Raw genomic sequence first — 20759 nt, 5'->3', positions numbered from 1 at the left:
TGCATTCCAGGCCATGGCTCTTGCAATGCAGTGATTGCATGCGGCAAATAGGAATCAATATCTACATGCTTTTGCTGATTCTTCAGCTGTTGTTAATTGAGCAATTAACATCCATTCTTGTCGATTCTAATGATTTCCGCAAAGACTTTGACATTGAAGGAGTAGGAGGAAATCAACATACCCAGTTCTAACAAATTCAATAGGGTAAAAGAGCGAATTGGGACAGCGTTTGGGCAAACAGTCTTCCTTATGGAGAATGCGTGTAAAGCCGATCTGCTAATTTGGGACAAAAACCCTAATTCGTGGGACACTTTTTCTAATTTGGGACAATCATATTTTTGAAAACTAATTCATTCATTCGATTCAGTTTTTAATTCTGAATCGATTTGCTTAAGACACCAAACGGGGTGCAATAGGAAAATATTGCGAAATTTATGATTTAAAAAACCAAAACAAAGAGCTGTCAAAACGAGACTTCATCTGTACAGGCCTGTGTACTTGCAATCGAAACTCATGTCAACCACAAAATATTTATTTTTTATAAATTTATATCATACTGTTCTCTTTAAGTAGCCAATAGGCCATCATATCATGGTAAAAAACAAAAAAATAAACGTGCCTGGAATTTTCGAGAAAATAGCATAGAAATTGCCGCAAGTATGCCGTAATGTCCCAAGTTATGAACCGAAAAAAATCACCTAAAATTTACTATGTCCTAGTCAGTATCAAAGTAACCATGTTCCTAAAGTGTATCTTTACAAGGCGGTAAAGTGTGTTACTACTGCAGTTCAAAAATATTAATCTAATTGGTGATTGATCTCGATCTCTTTTTTCCATAAGCACCCATGACGCTAAATCTGGACAGCAGACTACGTAAATATGGATAAGTTGTACATAAATTGAGGGCGTATGGCAGTGGCACAGTGGTAGAGCATTGGTCTATGAATTCTGCAGTAGTTGGTTCAAATCTGAATAGTGATAGAATATAATAATATTAAATAACTTTTTATTAACCATAAGGATTTCTAATTTTTTTTTGCCACACATTGTTACTTCACCAAAATAATTTAAAACTAAAATTGTTCCAAGTAATATTGACATCGCCGGGTGCGCTTAAAAACCCTTTATCAATCGGAAGAATTCATAACCAAAGCCAGCTAACAATATTCATCTAATCTGCAATTGCATTTCTTATAATTTTTTTACATAAACTTCCATGACGCTAATTTGGGACAGCAAACTGTACACTAAATGGCTCGTTATTATTTTAGGTTACGTTTGCTTAGCATCAGTATCTGTGGCGTAGTCGTAAGGCGTTCGCTTGCAAACTCGTTGGATTGAGGTTCAAAACTGCTTAAGGGCTATCGCTTAGGTCTTTTTCTTGTTTCTAGATTTTTTTCCCCCCATATTAAGAGATATTTTTTAATCATCAAATACTCCCTAAACTAACACAATAACATCAAGTGTTTGTGATAAATAGATTCGTTTTAGTTTCCTACACAATATAATTGATTTTTTTACTAAAATCCTGCGAGAAAAATTATTTAACTTGTGTTTGCAATAGCAATGTTTTTTACATAAGCTCCCATGACGCTAATTTGGGACAGCAAACTGTACACTAAATGGCTCGATATTATTTTAAGTTACGTATATTATTTATCAGCCACTGTGGCGTAGTCGTAAAGCATTGGCCTGCAAACTCGGTGGTTGAAGGTTCAAAACTTCTTACCGATTATCTCTTAGGTGTTTTTCTTGACTCTAGATTTTTCCCCCCACATATTTAGAGATATTTTTTAATCATCAAAGACTCCTTAAACTGACACAATAACAGCAAGTGTTTGTGATGAATAGATTCGTTTCAGTTTCCTCTACAATATTATTGATTTTTTAAATGAAATCATGCGAGAAAAATTACTTAACTTCTGTTTGCAATTGTTATGTTTTTTACATAAGCCCCCATGACACTAATTTGGGACAGCAAACTGTATACTAAATGGCTCGTTATTATTTTAAGTTACGTTTTCTAAACATCAGTAACTGTGGCGCAGTCGTAAGGCGTTTGCTTGCAAACTCGGGGGTTGAAGGTTCAAAACTGTTTCTGGACCATCTCTTAGGTTTTTTTTTGTTCTAGATTTTTTTTTACTTTTTTAGAGATTATTTTTAATCCTCAAATACTCCCTAAACTGACACAATAACAGCAAGTTTTTGTGGTAAATAGATTCGCTTAAGTTTCCTCTACAATATAATAGATTTTTTTACTAAAATCATGTGAGAAAAATTATTTAACTTGTGTTTGCAATTCTAATGTTTTTTTCATAAGCTCCCATGACGCTAATTTGGGACAGCAAACTGGAAACTAAATGGCTCGTTATTATTTTAAGTTGCGTTTGTATATTATCAGCATCTGTGGCGTAGTCGTAAGGCGTTCGCGTGTCAACTCGAAGGTTGGATGTTCGAAACTGCTTACGGGCTATCGATCATGTCTTTTACTAGATTCTAGATTTTTTTTTTCACATATTAAGAGATATTTTTTAATCATCAAATACTCCCTAAACTGACACAATAACAGCAATTGTTTGTAATAAATAGATTCGTTTCGGTTTCCTCTACAATATTATAGATTTTTTTACTAAAATCATGCGAGAAAAATTATTTAACTTGTGTTTGCAATTGTAATGTTTTTTACATAAGCTCCCATGACGCTAATTTGGGACAGCAAACTGTACACAAAATGGTTCGCTAATGTTTTAAGTTAAGTATTGCATTTATCAGCCTCTGTGGCGTAGTCGTAAGGTGTTGGCTTGCAAACTCTGTGGTTAAAGGTTCAAAACTTCTTACGGTCTTTCTCTTAGATATTTTTCTTGATTCTAGATTTTTTTCCAAATATTTAGAGATATTTTTTAAGCATCAAATACTCCCTAAACTGACACAATAACAGCAAGTGTTTGTGATAAATAGATTCGTTTCAGTTTCCTCTACAATATAATTGATTTTTTAACTAAAACTATACGAGAGAAATTATTTAATTTGTGTTTGCAATTGCAATGTTTTTTACATAAGCTCCCATGACGCTAATTTGGGACAGCAAACTGTACACTAAATGGCTCGTTATTATTTTAAGTTACGTTTACTTCATGTCAGCAACTGTGGCTCAGTCGTAAGGCGTTGGCCTGCAAACTCGGGGGTTGAACGTTCAAAACGGTTTCTAGACCATCTTTTTGGTTTTTTTTTTTTTCTAGAATTTTTTTCACATGTTTAGAGATTATTTTTAATCGTCAAATACTCCCTAAACTGACACAATAACAGCAAGTGTTTGTGATAAATAGATTCGCTTAAGTTTCTTCTACAACATTATTGATTTTTTTACTAAAATCATGTGAGAAAAATTATTTTACTTGTGTTTGTAATTCTAATGTTTTTTACATAAGCTCCCATGACGCTAATTTGGGACAGCAAACTGTACACTAAATGGTTCGTTATTATTTTAAGTAAGGTATTTTATTTATCAGCAACTGTGGCGTAGTCGTAAGGCGTTGGATTGCGAACTCTGTGGTTAAAGGTTCAAGACTTCTTACCGTCTATCTCTTAGGTATTTTTCTTGATTCTAGATTTTTTTTTCAAATATTAAGAGATATTTTTTAATCATCAAATACTCCCTAAACTGACACAATAACAGCAATTGTTTGTGATAAATAGATTCGTTTCAGTTTCCTCTACAATATTATAGATTTTTTTACTAAAATCATGCGAGAAAAATTATTTAATCTGCGTTTGCAATTGCAATGTTTTTTTACATAAGCTCCCATGACGCTAATTTGGGACAGCAAACTGTACACTAAATGGCTCGATATTATTTTAAGTTACGTTGATTATTTATCTGCCACTGTGGCGTAGTCGTAAAGCATTGGCTTGCAAACTCGGTCGTTGAAGGTTCAATACTTCTTACGGACTATAACTTAGGTGTTTTTCTTGACTCTAGATTTTTTTCCCACTTTTTTGGAGATATTTTTTAATCATCAAAGACTCCCTTAAATGACACAATAACAGCAAGTGTTTGTGATGAATAGATTCGTTTCAGTTTCCTCTACAATATTATTGATTTTTTAAATGAAATCATGCGAGAAAAATTAATTAACTTCTGTTTGCAATTGTAATGTTTTTTACATAAGCTCCCATGACGCTAATTTGGGACACCAAACTGTACACTAAATGGCTCGGTATTGTTTTAAGTTACGTTGTTTATTTATCAGCATCTGTGGCGTAGTTGTAAGGCGTTGGTTTGCTAACTCAGTGGTTGAAGGTTCGATACCTCTTACGGACTTTCTCGTAAGTCTTTTTCTTGATTCTAGATTTTTTCCCACATATTTAGAAATATTTTTTAATCATCAAATACTTCCTAAAATGACACAATAACAGCAAGTGTTTGTGATAAAAAGATTCGCTTAAGTTTCGTCTACAATATAATTGATTTTTTTACTAAAATCATGCGAGAAAAATTATTTAATTTGTGTTTGCAATTGCAATGTTTTTTACATAAGCTCCCATGACGCTAATTTGGGACAGCAAACTGTACGCTAAATGACTCTTTATTGTTTTAAGACACATTTTTAAAATACATTAGTTGTGGCGCAGTCGTAAGGCGTTGGATTGCAAACTCGTTGGTTGATGGTTCAAAACTGTGTAGGGATAATCTCTGGGTGCTTTTTTTTATTCTAGATTTTTATCACATTTTTAGAGAAATTTTTTAATCATTAAGACTCCTTAATCTGACACAATAACAGCAAGTGTTTGGGATAAATAGATTCGTTTCAGTTTCCTTTACAATATTATTGATTTTTTAACTAAAATCATGTGAAAAAAATTATTTAACTTGTGGTTGTAATTCTAATGTTTTTTACATAAGCTCCCATGACGCTAATTTGGGACAGTAGACCACATACTAAATGACATGTATACATGTTATAGTTTATTATTAAAGTTCGTCAACCGTGGCATAGTCATAAGACGTTTGACTGCCAACATGATGGTCGATGGTTCTATACTATTTACATGCCAGTTACGAATTATATTTTCTATATTTTTTTAAAATCACTTTTGTGAGGTATTTTTGAATCGTCAAATAACACTTAAACCAACACGATTTTTTAAAATTTTTTTTAGATTTATAGATTCGTTTCAGAATCTTTAACAGAACTGATAAATGTTTCACTTAAATTATGGGACAATACCCGTCTAACCTGCGAATGGAATTCTCATGTTTTTTACATTTGCGCTCGTGACGCTAATTTGGGACAGCAGACTACATATTACATGACACGTTACATTTTTGCAACACGTTTTGTGAATGGTGGCTCAGTCGCAAGACGACGGAGTTGCAATCTAAAGTACGATGGTTCAAAACATATTGGGGCTTTCTTATTTTTCATTTTTTACTAAAATATGGCTTACATCACATTTTTTGAGATAATATTCAATCGTCTAACACACATAAAACTAACGCAATATAAAAAAATATTGGGAGTAATATATTCCTTATAGTTCCCTCTACAAGTTTGAGGCATTTGTCGAAAACATTTATTTATGGTGTCGGCATCCAGGTTCGAACCACGATCCTTACGAACAAGAGGCCAGTGCTTTACCTCTGAGCTACCCGTCTCTTGTTAAAAAGATGTGTATATTTAGACCATTTTTCAATTAAAACCCCAAAATGCAGTCAAAAATTTTGTTGTACGGGATATTATCGGACTTTAGAAGACGGACTGTTGCACAACAAAGAAAACAATTAAAGAAACATTTATGTTATTAAACCAATTCGAAGGCTTGAACCAGAACCCTTTCGTCTCAAGAGCCAAGCACTTATCCACAGTGCTAACCTAGTAGCACTACAAAAAAAAATTTTGCCATCCAATGCACTCCGAAAAGTGTGTCCTAAATTAGCGCGTTTGCTTAACACGCAATCATATGGGGCAAAGACGGGATAAAAAAAGCATGTTTAATAAATATTTTTACTTAAACATTAAGACTTATATGTAAATTCCTATTACGCCGAGTTAAGGCGACATGGAAAATGTGAAAAAGGACGGAGATTTCAGAAAAATCTACAAATAAATATGTGTCCCAATAAGGGACAACATGTTCAAAAATAAATGTCGTTTACGTAGCTCATAAGATGAAAAAAATTACTAAATTGTCTTTAAAAATATGTCAAGTTTATTAGCTTTGAAGTTACGAAAAAAAATTGTAAAAGGAGATAGCTTTAAATTTTTTAAAGTTTCGAGGATGAAGCCATATTTGAATCTAAGTCCCAAAAATATTTTTTCATTATTTTGGTCAAAAGGATGCAAAAAAACATGAAAACATTAGATATCAATCGATTTCTTTTTTAATTCTGCGTCGATTGATATAAATATATCGCAAAAAAAATTTTTTTGCGTTTTTTGAAAAAATCGGTGTCCCAAATTAGCGTCGGCTGTCCCAAATTAGCAGGAATAGGGGTTTTTTCTTTTTCCACATATTGAAATAAAAATAGTATTTTATGGGACAGACTTACACTTATTTGGTAGAACTTTTAATTCTCTTTCTTTTGATATTATTAGTAAAAAGGTTTGCTTAATATTACCTTAGATATATCTGTTGCCCTCTAAGTATCTGCTAACAGATAGTACACTCCCAGGTTTTTCGCCCGTAAGCAAAACTTACAGATTTCAATTACCGTTTTCTCGGGTTATATTATGATTTATAATTTGTCCTTTGGACGAATTGCATAACCCTCATTTTAGTTTATAATTCGCCTATTAGATATTTCAGTAGACCCTCCATCGGAATTTTATTCGTGAAATGAAAAAAATTGTATCCTTTGTCCCAAATTAGCAGGAACCGGGCCGGTGTCCCAATTCGCTCTTTTACCCTACTTTAATGCAGTGCATAGACAATTTTTTAGCAGCTTTGGCTGAATGTGAGCTATTTAAATGTGAAAATGTTGACAGTCTGGCAGAAGGGTCTATCGCAAAGCAAGAAAACAAATGTGTAAAAAGCTAGTATGAAAAGTGAGAGTGCAGAATATTTTACACAACGCCCATACACATACTGCTTGAACGAAAGCTACCGGCCAAAATAACTAGGTCAACTGAATGCCCGATTGCCTGTTACTTACCATTCACCAGACTATATAAGCCCAGGAATGGAGAACCAAAATCATCAGTTGTTTACCAAACTAACCTAGTACAACATGAAGCTGGTAAGGCATTTTATCCCTAATTCTTCCTAACCTGGAGAAAAAACTTTGGACTTTAAACTAATTACGGTATTTTCCGATAGTTCTTCGTCGCCGCATTCTTGGCTGTTGCTGCCGCCGTACCATCCAGCTACAAGCCGGAATACAAAGCTCCCAGCTATCCTGCCCCAAGCTACCCGGCACCAAAGTACCCTACTCCTAGCTACCCCTCACCAGCCTACCCCGCACCAGCCTACCCCACACCAGCCTACAACAAGGATAACAAATACGATGACATTACCATCACCAGTCAATCTGATGAGCGCAACCTCGATGGCAGCAGCCAATGGAGGTAATTGAATTTCATTCTTTATACTACTTAAGATGAGTATAAAAGGTTATCATAACCGAAAAAATAAAATCTTTTAATTCACAGCTATGCCCAGTCTGACTACACCACCCGTGAAGAGTCCCAGGTTCAGAAGAAGATGCAAGGAGTCACTTACGATTCTTACGGCAAAGAATCGTACGGTGAAGTCCTAGGCAACACCAACAAGGGATCCTCTTACTGGGTTTCCCCTGAAGGCCAGAAATTCACTTTGACCTGGGCCGCTGATGAAGCTGGATTCCAGCCCAAAGGTGATCACTTGCCCGTCGCACCCGTCCACGAATACGAACTTCCAGTTGCCCCCGTCCACATCCCTTTCAACGGCAAAGGCTACAAGATCTACTAAATTAATGAAATCTCAATTGAACAAATAATTTAAAACTATGTATTTTATGCCTTACGCCTTTTGGCTCTTGCTGTAAAAATGTGTGAATATAAAGCGGAGACTATCTAGCAAACTTGTTTTTTTGGATCACATATTCAATGGGGTTCTTGGTGAAATTGAGCTCTTTCGTCGACTTTGGGTGTTGGGCGTTGATTAATTGTTGAGAGTATTTTGAAGCGTTAAAGATGAATCCGGAATAATGTGAAGATGCAACATGATGCGAATCCATGCTGGACATTGGATGGGAACAGAGGGATGTGCACTTTAGAAAGTGTCCGATCCAGTGACTAGTCAAAATTGTTGGTCATGTTCAATCGCTTGGAATCGCAATAAAAAGTGTAGCATCCAAGCCTGTTCTGTTAGAAAGCCTTCATTTGAAATAGCAAATTTGCTGGAATTAAAAGATAGTGAAAAACAGCTCTTGCGTAATTTCATTTTTCAAAAAGGGATAAAATACTCCATCTCCCATTTTTTGTCTCTCTCAACGGACATTTTTAAATAATACTGATAGTTTCGAGAAACTGTACAAGTTTTCAAGTTATCGATTCGTTAGCAACCAAAGCTTTGGGAAGGGTCACAAAAAATCCATGATGGCCGCTTCCTTATTTTTCTCTATTTTCATTTGTTATCATATTTTCTCACTTTTCAGTCTCTAGCTCTAAAAGTTACCACTGAGACTGAGCAACGTTACATTTTTACGAGATTTGAACAGTTCGTTTTCTTTATCTCTGTGGGTAAGATGCATTCGTCAGTAGAATTGTAAGTCTTGTGCTTTCGAATTGGTTCGTGGTGTACCTGGCATATATTTTTCTCTTCTCACCATCAGCACAGACTAAGAGGTAAAGACTACGATCTGCTATAAACCTCTTGAAGACATGCACGTCCTATGCCGTATGGTGGCGCGTCGATCAGATGATCTGAAAAGAATTATTTTTCCTCGTCTCCCTGCTGACTTGAGTCTTCACACACCGTAAGTTTGTAATTAAACTACTTAACATTCCAACAATGTTTTTTTTTGTAAATAGAGCTTAGATATTCCCCATTTAGTATTAATTATTTCATATTTTTATGTGTCGTCTACACATGGTCCATAAAATACTTTATTACACCCCCTTTTTCCCTTTTTCCCACCCCCTTTTTCCCTTTTTCCCACCCCCTTTTTCGTGAAAATGGGAAAAAGGGGGTGTAATAAAGTATTTTATGGACCATGTGTAGACAACACATAAAAATATGAAATAATTAAGAGTGTGATTAGATGAAGTAAGCTACCCTACTTTACCCAATCGACTGCACCTGTTAGGGTTACTTAACAGCAAATGTTGATGCCTTGCCCAGCAACTCCTTACCCTGACACCTATTCGCCCTTCTTTGTCGATTCTCTCCTCACCAGAAAACTGGTTTAGAAAAAAGTTTACGACACTCCTGGTTGGTGAAGACATCTACTATTCTAAATGTTTCCAGTCGACTAGACACCTGTCTTGGAAAACCTAAGGGTCAGGATTTTCCGCATCGGTTGGCAACAAACCAAAACCGAAGTCAACTGCGTACTTGTTGGCATTTTCATTCTATAGTTGACTGGCCTAACCTTGTCTAGCAAACTATCTGTCGTGGACATAGTCTAGTCTTGCCCGGTAGGCCAAAGTTCTCCCATCACGAACTTCATTTTGGAGGTGTTTCCTACTGTTGAACAGATACTCGCAGTGTCTAATGATCTTGTATAGTTCTTTAAGGATACGATAAGTTCAATGAAACTTGATGTTAAAAAATCATTGATTACCTATTTATGATGCTCCAGCAAGCCCACAGGTTAATAGTAAGTTAATGGAAAGTGGTTAATCTTAAGGGCCGTAGGCCTATTCAAAATAAGCCCATAACCACCCAAAAACAACCCAAATTAAACCATAACCCCCCAAAGTTTTTTGGGGGTTATGGGCTTATTTTGAATACGGTCCTTAAGATTAGTTTACTTGATTGCCCTTTCGATCCCAATTATTGCTTATCCCCCCCCCATGCGTTTGGATCAATCAACAGTTAAATTTAATACCCTAACGGACATTAACTTATAGATGAACTCGCGGCAGCTCATTCCGACTTCTTAAAGCTGCATCATCACCACAACTTCGAGCAGTCCGAGGGTCACGACAAGAATTTATTTACATTTCTGCCTGATTTATATAAAACAGAATAAAAACATATTTGTGATGGTTAACTGCAAAGAACGTGAAAAAAGAGTGGGTTTGGTCGTCCAATTAATCCACCGTTTATAATTCATGTGGACACCTAATTTCCTAATTTACCTAATTTCCTCCATTTGGAGTTTATAGCCTTTGCTTTCCATGTAACAAGCCAGTGTGGTCATTATTCCAATCGTTTTTCAAACTGTCCTGATCCTTGCGTCACTCTTTTCAGCCATTCCTAGACCTGCAATTAGCATTAGATAAACCCTCATTAGTAAACGCATATGGTATCACGCATAGTAACGGCGCTATAGCGAACCAACACCGTTACCAAACGTTAAACGTTTTATCAAGTCTTTTATACTGCACCAAAGAGATTTGCAAAACGCTACGGCTCTTTATGGCACAAGTTGACGTTTCTTGTTAAATTTCGCAAACAGAATAAACTGAATTGACAATAATAAAAAATGAACTTTATTCGTTACTTCTTTTATTATCTATTGAATAGAATCTTGTTTATGCTAGAGAGATACTTACATATGAAAAACGCTACAATAGAAAAATCTTATGGTCTATTGTTAATCACGGATCGTGAATGGAACGTGTATCAGTCCCGCCGTAAGACCGGGAAAGTTCTCTTCGGTTGGCACTAGGTGGCAGGTGAGTAGCACGGGACCGATGGGGCAAGAATTCGAAGTCCATTTGGGGGAGTTGGGGGTGTTTATACCTTGCTTTGGGGTTGTAGTTAGGTATTTTAACGTAGGCACAAGATGGGCATTTGGGCGGGCAAATTTCACCGCAAAGACCATTACAAGTATGTACGCAACGAAACGTTTTCTTGCACGGTTTGTCACACGGAGCTCGTTTACAAAACTCATAACACGGGTGATCACAAACTTCATGAGGACACTCCTATTCACACTTTTTCTAAATAAACCAAACAATCATTATAAAAAAAAAAAAAAAAAAAAAAAAAAAAAATTAAATTGGAAAGAATTTTTTTACGGTACCATGCAAAAAACACACTCATTACTGCACTGTTCCGTGCACTTTTGATTAGAGCATTGATAGTCACAAGCTTTTTTGCATGGGGGACAAGCTTTCCCGCACTGGGCTTCGCGTCGAAATAAAATAAAATAATAAATACCGTCCAATAGAGCCATACCGTCCATATTGCTGATGTCGGAGAACTTGAACGACAAGAACAACACAACATGGGCACAACGCATTGCAATCTTTAACGGTGAAAAGGCTATTGATGTCGAGAATTATCACACGTACGAAGAGATGAGTTATAATCTAACCATTATTGTTACCTCGATGTTACAGACATAGCATCTGGTGACACCACGGATCACTACTACGAGAGCGAAGGGGTTGTTCATTCATACACTATAGAACTTCGAGACTCGGGTACTTATGGTTTCCAATTACCGCCCGATCAAATTGTTCCAACGGCCACCGAAACCTGGAATGGATTGAAAGCAATGATCAATGCTATTTGAGTGTCGGGGACCCGGTATTTCATGTATTTGGAACATGGGGTGGTATCTTGTGGAAATTACCATGGAAGTTGCCAACGGCAAAGCGTGTCGCGGAACGTTTTCAATCCGAAAACATCATTATAACAAAGCCTTGCAGTTTCCGTGTAAATTCTAATTTACGAATAATTTTCGAAAAAAAGTAGCAATGTCATAAATGAACATTACGAGAAATTCAATAACGCATACGATCAATTCATAAGTAAATCAAAAAATTTGGGAATTCGATAAAAAAAAACGGAAAATGTTATCGACGTGGTCCGGCTAGCGACGTGCACGGGACCTATTTAGTTCGTATAATGTAATGCAAAAATTTTTTATGCACTAGAAAAATTGATTGATGTGTACAAACAATACGTGTATACAGCTCATAAATTAAAACTTACCCGTAAAATAGAAAAGTAATTAAAAAAAAATAAAAACTGCGGAATTGTTGTAAAACTTGCAGCATGATGTTTTCGGATCTGGAATCAAGGTATTTAAAGGTTCTGTGTACGATTATCGGATGTGTGGGGTGGATGTGTAAGGGATACATGTTATAAAATAGCCGCTGTATCTCGGGCATAGTAAACCCATATCGATCGTCGAATCGAATCGATACACAAACGTATCTGCCCCATACAGTCAACACTGTCGTTGACTGTATGGGTAGATATGGAGAAACTAACTAATTGAACTAAATGTTAAATTAGTTTTGCACTTAGAGGCATTTTAGCTTTCTTGGCTGGTGCTGGATTTTGCTTGGATGAATCGCATTTAGAACTCTGAAAAAAATAAAAATAAATACCATCGGAAGCCAAAGAACACAACAGATTAAGTTTTGGTATTACATCTTGTTTATGTTTCCTATTTTGCTCGGCGACTGGCCTCTCCGGAGTAATGGATGCAAATACAAAATTGGAACCGACCCTTGGTGCCTGAACAGGTAACACGGATTTCATCAACGATGCAATTTCTGATAAATCTTTTTCACTTCTGCGTAAAAAAGATCCGCATCTCACCTATAAAATGAAAAGTAGGAAAGTATATAAGCGCTGATCTCTACAATGTGTTAAGCACTTTGTAAAAGTAACCTACAGTGGTCACAATGTTCGCCTTAGAATGCGTTGACTGCTTGGCGTTGGCAGTAGCAGCGGAGGAATCGCCTTCTGTAATTTGATTAATGGTTTTGGAAGCAGTGTTGATTTTCACCATTTTAGTTTGCCGGCTCATAACCAATGGCACTTCTTTATTCGTTTCCTGTACACCAAATGTTTGGCGGCAAAAATGGTTGATTAGTAAACTGAAAACATTTTACGTCGTTGGACGATCACCTGTTGCGACTTTTGTTGCAGGAGCCATTTTCTCTATCACTGTGAATTTTTCTCCATGTGAGATCATCCTGTTCTTCAGCAGCTTCATCTTCTTCATCTTCTTGATTTTTTGGACGGGCACCGTCTCCCTCAGTATTTTCACCATCAGCCTGTTTCCACCGAAATTGTCTTTGCCTTCCACCGCCATCAGAATGCAAATCTCCAACTTCGAGAAAAAGCTCTTGAAAAAGTCGAACTTCACGCTGGTCTTGATCAAGCATTGTCTTCATATGGGCTCTTCCAACTTGCTCACGAACTTCATTTTCATCAATATCCTCCTTATCGCCTTCCTCCTCCTCCCAGTCATCCATTTCGTCTTCTCGTTCGTCACCGCTGACAACTTCGGAACCGGACAGTTCAGCCTCGTCTTCAAAAAACTCAGTCACACCTCTAAATTCTCGTTCCTCTTCATGCATTTCCTCTTCTTCGACAAACGAATGGTTTTCATCGATAGTTTCATCTTCGTCATCTGACAGACAAACACGGGCCCTTTTTTTCACCTTTGACAGTGATTTTTCTCCATCCTCTAAAAAAAGAAGGCACAGTTCCAGGTTCATCAGCGTCATTTTCAGAAACGAATTTTGGGAGAGCACTACTGGAGCCATCTTCCTCGTCATCCTCATCAGCCATTGGAATTATTCTTGCGAACGGCTTAACTTCTTCATCAGATTCGTCATCTGCATTTTCAGTCAAACTACTTATTTGCGTGTCTCTTCCAGAAAGTGAATCTACATGGTAAAATAAGTAAGCTAAGCATACAACGAAAAAACAAATCTTCGACACAACTTACCAGGGAATTTTCCCGAGCAGAGGGCCAATAGTTCTTCGACGTTTGAGGTTTCATTGTTTTGTGTGCACTTCAACTTAGGAATGATATCTTCTTCTTCAGCACTATCACTCACGTCCAGGTTTGGAGTGAGATCCTCAAATGAACTAGAACATCCGATTCCCTGAAACATTAAAATTGCATTACAAAATGAAATTAACGCGCCAATTAAGATATTTACTTTCAAACTAGGCTTCACATCCGATCTTAGGGTAGATGTACTTTGATCTAAACACGAATCCAGCTTTTTTGCAGCTACTTCAAAGTTGAGCGGAGGTTCAAAACCATTACTTTGATCGTCAGACTGGTTAGATGTTTGTACTGCTGATTTACTTTTGACTTCATCATTTTCTTCGTAACCAAGAGAATCTTCTTGGTCTTGATCTTCGGGATCTTGGTCACTGTCTTCAGTCTCTTCCTCAACAAATGTAATTTTCTTCTTTTTCCCTTTTTTAGTGCGCTCAAAGTCGAACTGCCAAGAATCTGGGCAGGGAACTGCAGCGGTGGAAAGGTAAACAAGTACCTTTCAAAAAGTTTCCTGGAAAAATAACAGCTTTTTTGGAGATAAAATTTTTTGTATTTTATCAGCACAGAGGTATAGTACACGATTCCAAAAGATTTTGTAATAAAACTAACTTCAACTTAATTAAATATATTATTTTTCATTTCCCTCCTATAGGGCCCGAGAGGACAAATACCGCAGGTCGGAATTCAGCCTTGGCAACTCAGCATCCAATCTTGGTCTATTGTGAATCGAACACTGATCTACGGCGTCGCAATCAGAGGCTCTACACATATCCCATCTGTATCGACATAGTTGTACACAGGCAGCTATCTAATTTATTTGGGTAAGGAGTATTACACAGCCTAAGTCCAACATTTCCAACTGTCGTTTAAAAAAAACACACCACCCTGGGGGTTGCAAAAATGTCCCGACCTGTTACTTGCCTTAAAGCGTAATACCTTAAGGCATAAAAAAAATGTCTAGACTTACCCAACCCTGCCCTATGTGTCCATCACCCCGTCTACCCTCCCTCTTAAAGAAAAACAAACAAAAAACCCTTTACCCCGCCAATAGGTGGCTTTAAAAAATTAAATCGGTGTTTTTTGCAGGATACTGTACCTGTATGTGTGTACCCTGAGGGCCTGTGTTGTGTTGCCGAGTGAGGGCGTGACGGTCTCGTAAGCTGGCCAGCGAACGAAAAGGGGCGTTAGTCGTCACTTGTCTCTCTTGTCGTCCCTTGTCCTGTCTCCTGTCGGAGGCGTACGTATGCGTGTGTGTGTAACACACTGTAAGACTCTTACGTTCGTTTGAGTCGTCTAAGGAAGGGTTGCGGCGTTTGCCTGGCCACTTCCGCGTAGTGTTTAATATATGTGAGTACCCTATCTATTGTGTTTCCTATTTTTATTATTTATTTATTTATTAAGTTCAAGTGCTTGGCCGAATCCGCTCGCCGGCCGAACACATTGCAACATTTGGTGTCAGGAGTAGGATCGGGCCATTGAATAATTCTCGTTTGTGTATAATTCTTTTTTTTTTTGAGAATTGCCCGAGGAACTTGTTAGTAAGTCGTAATTTGTAAGTTATTTTTCTCGAGACGAATTTTTTTTTTTTGTGGTGACGTTTTGTATTTGTTCTTTTCTCGTCACGTCGCCATTTTTTTTCCCCCTTTTCTGCTCCCCTCTTTATTTATTCCCACGCGAATTTATTTTTTAATTTTTTTTTCTCCTCCATCCCCCTCCCCAGCTACCTTTATTTTAAAAAAAACGCGCTGAAAACGCCCACTTCTTTCTTTCTTTGTTTTTTTTGGGCCCCCCCCCCGTTGTTGCTAACGGCGGAGAGTTGGAATATTTTTTTTTTTCCTCTTCTCAGCAACGTGGTGGCTTATGTAATACTTACTTTTACTTTTTTGTGGTCGTTTTTTTTGGGGGGTTTTGCGGTTAATTATTGGTACGTAGGTGTTTTTTGAGTTTTTTTTTCAGTATTCAGCGGTGTTATATGCGGCGTAGAGGAAAAACTACCGTCCCGTTTCAGATAACAACGCGTTCTGCTGCGAAATGCTTAGTCACGCCTGTAACAGGAGAAATACATAGCGGTCTGACTGATCCAGAAGCTCGAATAGCAACACCTTCTCCACGTTTATCGACAGGTGGTTCCAGTAGAATCACCTTTCACTTTCCCGAGGGTGCAACAGCTTTCGCAAGAGTAAGAGACGAAGGAACGGAGATGGCGGTCGATCTAGTTGACGCTCTAGTGCGTCTAGCAAATGCGATGGCAAATGACAGACAAGCGGCACAGAATCAAGCAGCCCAACTCTTGACAGCTATGGACCAACAAACGCAGCAGACAGCAGCACTCGTCACGGCATTGAACGCACTTCCAGCAGCAGCACCAGCGGCCGGTGCAGGAGGTCCAGCTGCAGCCGTAATGCCTCGTATTTCAGCCACCGCAGTCGAGTCGATCCCACGTTTTGAAGGGGGATTGAAAGATTTTCCGCAAGATTTTGTGGAAATGGTAGAGAGAGTGGCCGTTGCAGAGAATTGGACAGATGCGCAGCGAATTCAAGTAGCAGCTAGAAGACTCCTAAAGACTGCATTGGATTGGCATATTCACGCAGGACATGCGTTTGCTAATTGGGGTGATTGGTCTAATGCTTTCATCGCTAATTTTTCACCACGTTTAAATTTTAGTGAATGGCACCGTCTAGTCGAAGAGAGACGACAGAAAATTGGAGAATCTGGTATTGAGTACGCCTTAGATAAGCAAAAGTTATTACGTGTTTCCCCTATCCCCCTTAATAATGAGCAGATGGTTTCTTTTCTAATTGACGGCCTGGCGAAGTGGCAACATGTAGCAGCCATGACAGCTGACATTCCAGAAGACGTCACGGAGTTCATCCAGCGTATTCGAACATTAGAAACATTGGGTGTGGCTTCAAGAGCAGACACTTTTCCACCACCCCCTGGTCCAGCGGGCCCACCGGTTATACCTGCCACTCCACCAACACAAGATTTTGCTGCTGCCCTGTCCACCTTCGGTGACAAGCTCGTAAATCAAATCGCAGCACAATTCAACAAATTATCGATCGGAAGTCGTGGTGCTGGACGTGGCGAGAGTAGCAGCGACGCCAGTGGTGGAGCTGGACATGAACGTGGTATGGGACGCAATGGAAGAGGTGGAGGTGGATGGGTTGAACCAAGTGCAAGAAAATGTTACAACTGTGGAGTAGTTGGACACATCTCTCGTCATTGTCCATCAAGAACGGGAAAAGGTTCAACCGGAAGCTAGGAGCAAGGCCTATGCTCACCGGTTATGCCTACCTCCCTTGCCGTCCCCCGCTGCCCTTTGTTAAGGTATTTATAGAAAATGTAGGTGAAGTGGTCGGACTTGTTGATACAGGTGCAAGTGTGTCTGCCATAAGACTTAGTGTCGTAAGAAATATTCTCAATCCTAATCGTGTAAAATCTTTGTTAAAATTAACTGGTGTAGATGGTTAAAAAGTGATAGTAGATTCTTTTTGTCTATTAAACGTAAAGTGGGAAAATCAAATTGTAGATTTGGAAAAAGTAGCCGTAGTGAAATCGTGTCCATTCGCGTTGATTCTGGGAGCGGATTGGATTGTAAAAAGTAAAACAAATTTTATTGTTGAGGACGATAAAATTGTTGCAAAATCAAAAGAACCGAGCAAACAAAAAGTGAAAAAAGTCCATTTTGCCGGTATTGATGATGAAATTGTTAGTGAGTTGTGTGAGGAGTGCCCTCTTATGGTGAAAGACGAATTGATTGAGGCACTCGAGAAAGATGGAACAAAGAGACGCAATCATACTCATGGTATTGAAGTAAAGGTAATAGAGTCAGCCATTATTCCTGCCGAATCTCTGTGTTTTGTTAAAGCTCAAATGTCTAAGAATTTCTTTGGTAATGTGGTGGTGTGAAAAAATATGTGTTCCCATCCGGGTTTAGAGTGGATTATTCCATCATGTATAGTTAAGGTGACGACAGGAAGACTAAAAATTCCTGTTTTGAATATGAAGTAATCCGTGCTTAATTTATGACGTAAAGATTTATTAGCTCTTGTAGAACCTGATTTTGATCCCAGCTTGGTCGTCGTTGGTCAAGAAGACCAGCCAGTTAATCCAGCCTGCCCGCTTATCAGTGACATTGAACAACCGAGCTGGAACGCGTTAAAAGACGCTCGTATTGGTGAAAAGTTATCGACAGAAGAGAGGAGCGCAGTACTGGCCCTGTTAACAAGACGTCTACGATGTTTCCCGTCAGCAGACGGCAATTTGGGATACACTAATATAGCAGAACATGTCATCGATACGGAAAACGCGCATCCAATCAGCTGTGTCCCATATCGAGTATCTGCTCCCGAAAGAAGTATTATCATGTAGAAAGTCACTGAAATGTTGCGGCAAGGCATCATACGTCCGTCATTTAGCCCTTGGGCTTCGCCGGTAGTATTAGTTAAGAAAAAATCTGGTGATTATCGTTTTTGCATTGATTACAGGCGCCTTAACGCCGTAACGAAACGAGATGTTTATCCGTTGCCCCGTATGGATGATGTTTTCGATCGGCTTGCTGGAGCAAAATTTTTTTCCAGCCTGGATTTAATGAGTGGATACAGGCAAGTACCCGTTGTTGAAGCTGATAGAAACAAAACAGCTTTTATCCCACCCGACGGTTTGTATGAGTTTCTTAGATTGCCATTCGGTTTAAATAACGCACCGTCTACGTTTCAAAGGCTTATGGATAGAGTTCTTGCCCGTCTCAAATGGCAAATGTGTCTAGTTTATCTGGATGACGTGCTAGTTTTTGAAAAGACATTTGAAGAGCATCAGAAGAGACTTGAATGTGTGTTGATTGCCTTGTAAAAGGCCAGTCTAACGCTTAATGTATCCAAATGTATTTTTGCGACCAGTAGAATCTTTCACCTAGGTCACATCATCGATGAGAATGGAATCCGGCCAGACCCAGAAAAGATCAGCGCCCTTTTGAACTTTAGGATTAAGAATGTAAAGTCTCTGAGAGGCTTCCTTGGCCTTGCTTCTTTCTATCGTCGTTTCGTCCCAGATTTTGCCCCAATAGCTCATCCATTGCACGTGTTATTGAAAAAGAATTCCGTATGGAGTTGGAAGGAAAATCAAGAGTTAGCCAAAACCGAACTTGTCAACCGCTTGGTGTCGGCTCCGGTGCTGGCACATTTTGATGAAAATATTGATGTATGTCTACAAACAGATGCTAGCCTAGTAGGCCTTGGGGCCGTTTTAACTCAAGATTCCGGTGAGGGACCTCGTCCAGTTGCATACATCAGCCGAAGATTGACTGAAGCGGAGAGTAAGTACCATGCAAATGAGTTAGAGTGTTTAGCGATCGTGTGGGCCGTAAAAAAGTTACGACATTATGTGTATGGTCGACGTTTTTCAATTTGTACCGACAGTTCTGCTGTTCGGTGGCTATGGTCAAAGAAAGAAGTAACTGGCAAATTCGCCAGGTGGATTTTGTCTCTTCAAGAGTTTGATTTTTAAATTCGCCACGTTAAAGGTGTAGATAATTGTGTGGCTGATGCCCTATCGCGTAACCCTGATGAATCCTGTATTGGAACCAGTGGCTCCGTGATCGGTCATGTAGTTTGTGTTTTTGACAGTAGAAGGCCAGTAGGCATGAGTAACGCTGAATTGGCATTTCAACAACAGTTGGATAGCCAATTGCGACCTATTATTACCTCCTTGAATTCAAAAGTACCGGGAAAATTTTCTGAGCAATTTAAAATTCATGGGAAAGTTTTGTATAGAAGGAATCCCTCCCAGGGTTGTAAATTTTTGTTATGTGTCCCATCAATTTTAAAAAGAAAAATAATTGAGTTTTGTCACGATGATCCCTCCTCCAGTCATATGGGAATAGATAAAACGGTTGCACGGGTCTCTGAACGTTATTGGTGGCCAAAATTTCGGGCCAGTGTTCGAAAATATGTATCTTCTTGTAATTATTGTCAATTTCACAAATGTATCCCTGGTTTCCCCGCTGGGCAACTCCAACCAATTCCACCCCCTGATCGTACGTTTCACACCATTGGTATGGATCATCTTGGCCCATTCAAAGCAACGTCCGATGGGAAAAAGCACATTCTGATGGCGATTGATTACTTGACAAAGTATGTCGAAGCAGTGGCGGTGACAGACACTTCAACCGCATTAGTAGCTGAATTCGTCAAAGATCACATCAACTTTCGTCATGGTGGTACGACTAGAATCATCAGTGATCAAGGTACGGCGTTCTCATCTCATCTAATGGAAGAAAAAGTCCACGAGTGGCGAACCGACCATGTATTCGCGACGGCAGAGCATCCACAGACGTCTGGACTTGTTGAGCGTGTTAACAGGACGATGACTCTGGCGTTGGCAGCCTACGTGAACGTTGAGCATGACGACTGGGATCGTCATCTACCAGCAGCCGTCTTTGCTATCAACACTGCAAGGCAGAGTACGACCGAGATCTCACCGTTCCAGTTGGTTTATGGCCGTCTACTACCTCTACCTCAAATACAAACGGCTCTTTAAAAAATAAAGGTCGCTTTAAGCATTTCATTCATGCTCATCGCATCAACACAGGAGACGCACGGCCTATAAGCGCACGACCTCGGCGTGTCTCTACGTACGAGCGTCAAATAATAGCCGAGCAAGTAAAAAGCATGCTGTCCAAAGGGATCATTGAGCCATCCATTAGTCCTTGGAGCGCCAACGTGGTCCTAATTAAAAAAAGGACGGTAATCTATGATTTTGTGTGGATTACAGACCACTAAATTCAGTCACTAAAAAGGATGTATACCCGATGCCCAGACCTGACGATCTTATCCAAAGGGTAGCCGGTGCA

The 20759-nt window shown here is 38.8% G+C and overlaps 2 protein-coding genes and 1 pseudogene across 4 annotated transcripts; 2 read left to right on the top strand and 1 right to left on the bottom strand.

Moving 5' to 3' along the window:
* The first annotated feature begins 7077 nt into the window (after nucleotides 1-7077).
* Nucleotides 7078-8054, top strand: LOC123469967 (endocuticle structural glycoprotein SgAbd-1-like). The gene is made up of 3 exons (XM_045169352.1): nucleotides 7078-7237; nucleotides 7318-7565; nucleotides 7650-8054. Exons 1-3 carry the CDS (start codon nucleotides 7229-7231, stop codon nucleotides 7945-7947), a joined length of 555 nt encoding a protein of 184 aa, XP_045025287.1. The 5' UTR covers nucleotides 7078-7228; the 3' UTR covers nucleotides 7948-8054.
* Nucleotides 8055-12745: 4691 nt separating this feature from the next.
* Nucleotides 12746-14697, bottom strand: LOC123469861 (annotated as a pseudogene).
* A 414-nt stretch (nucleotides 14698-15111) lies between these two features.
* LOC123470003 lies at nucleotides 15112-20454 on the top strand. Of its 3 annotated transcripts, none has more exons than XR_006643359.1 (2): nucleotides 15112-15256; nucleotides 15317-16022. XR_006643359.1 is itself a non-coding variant. In XM_045169446.1 (2 exons), exon 2 carries the CDS (start codon nucleotides 16110-16112, stop codon nucleotides 17169-17171), a length of 1062 nt encoding a protein of 353 aa, XP_045025381.1. In that variant the 5' UTR covers nucleotides 15112-15256; nucleotides 16033-16109; the 3' UTR covers nucleotides 17172-20454. The 3 variants fall into 3 exon arrangements, 1 of the variants encoding a protein (XP_045025381.1); XR_006643358.1 differs by having other exon boundaries at nucleotides 15311-16022; XM_045169446.1 differs by lacking the exon at nucleotides 15317-16022 and adding an exon at nucleotides 16033-20454.
* The last annotated feature ends 305 nt before the right edge of the window (nucleotides 20455-20759 follow it).

Source organism: Daphnia magna, linkage group LG2 (assembly GCF_020631705.1).
Source record: "Daphnia magna isolate NIES linkage group LG2, ASM2063170v1.1, whole genome shotgun sequence".
Classification (NCBI taxonomy): domain Eukaryota; kingdom Metazoa; phylum Arthropoda; class Branchiopoda; order Diplostraca; family Daphniidae; genus Daphnia; species Daphnia magna.
Note: the sequence above shows the minus strand (reverse complement) of the source record. Positions and strands in the feature narration are given on the sequence as shown.

What these genes read in the sequence shown, in the direction of transcription:
- LOC123469967 (XM_045169352.1), top strand. An exon ending in GATGGCAGCAGCCAATGGAG is followed by an intron (nt 7,566 to 7,649) that starts GTAATTGAATTT and finishes TTTAATTCACAG; the next exon opens with CTATGCCCAGTCTGACTACA.
- LOC123470003 (XM_045169446.1), top strand. Translation starts at nt 16,110, where the DNA reads ATGGCGGTCGATCTAGTTGACGCTCTAGTGCGTCTAGCAAATGCGATG.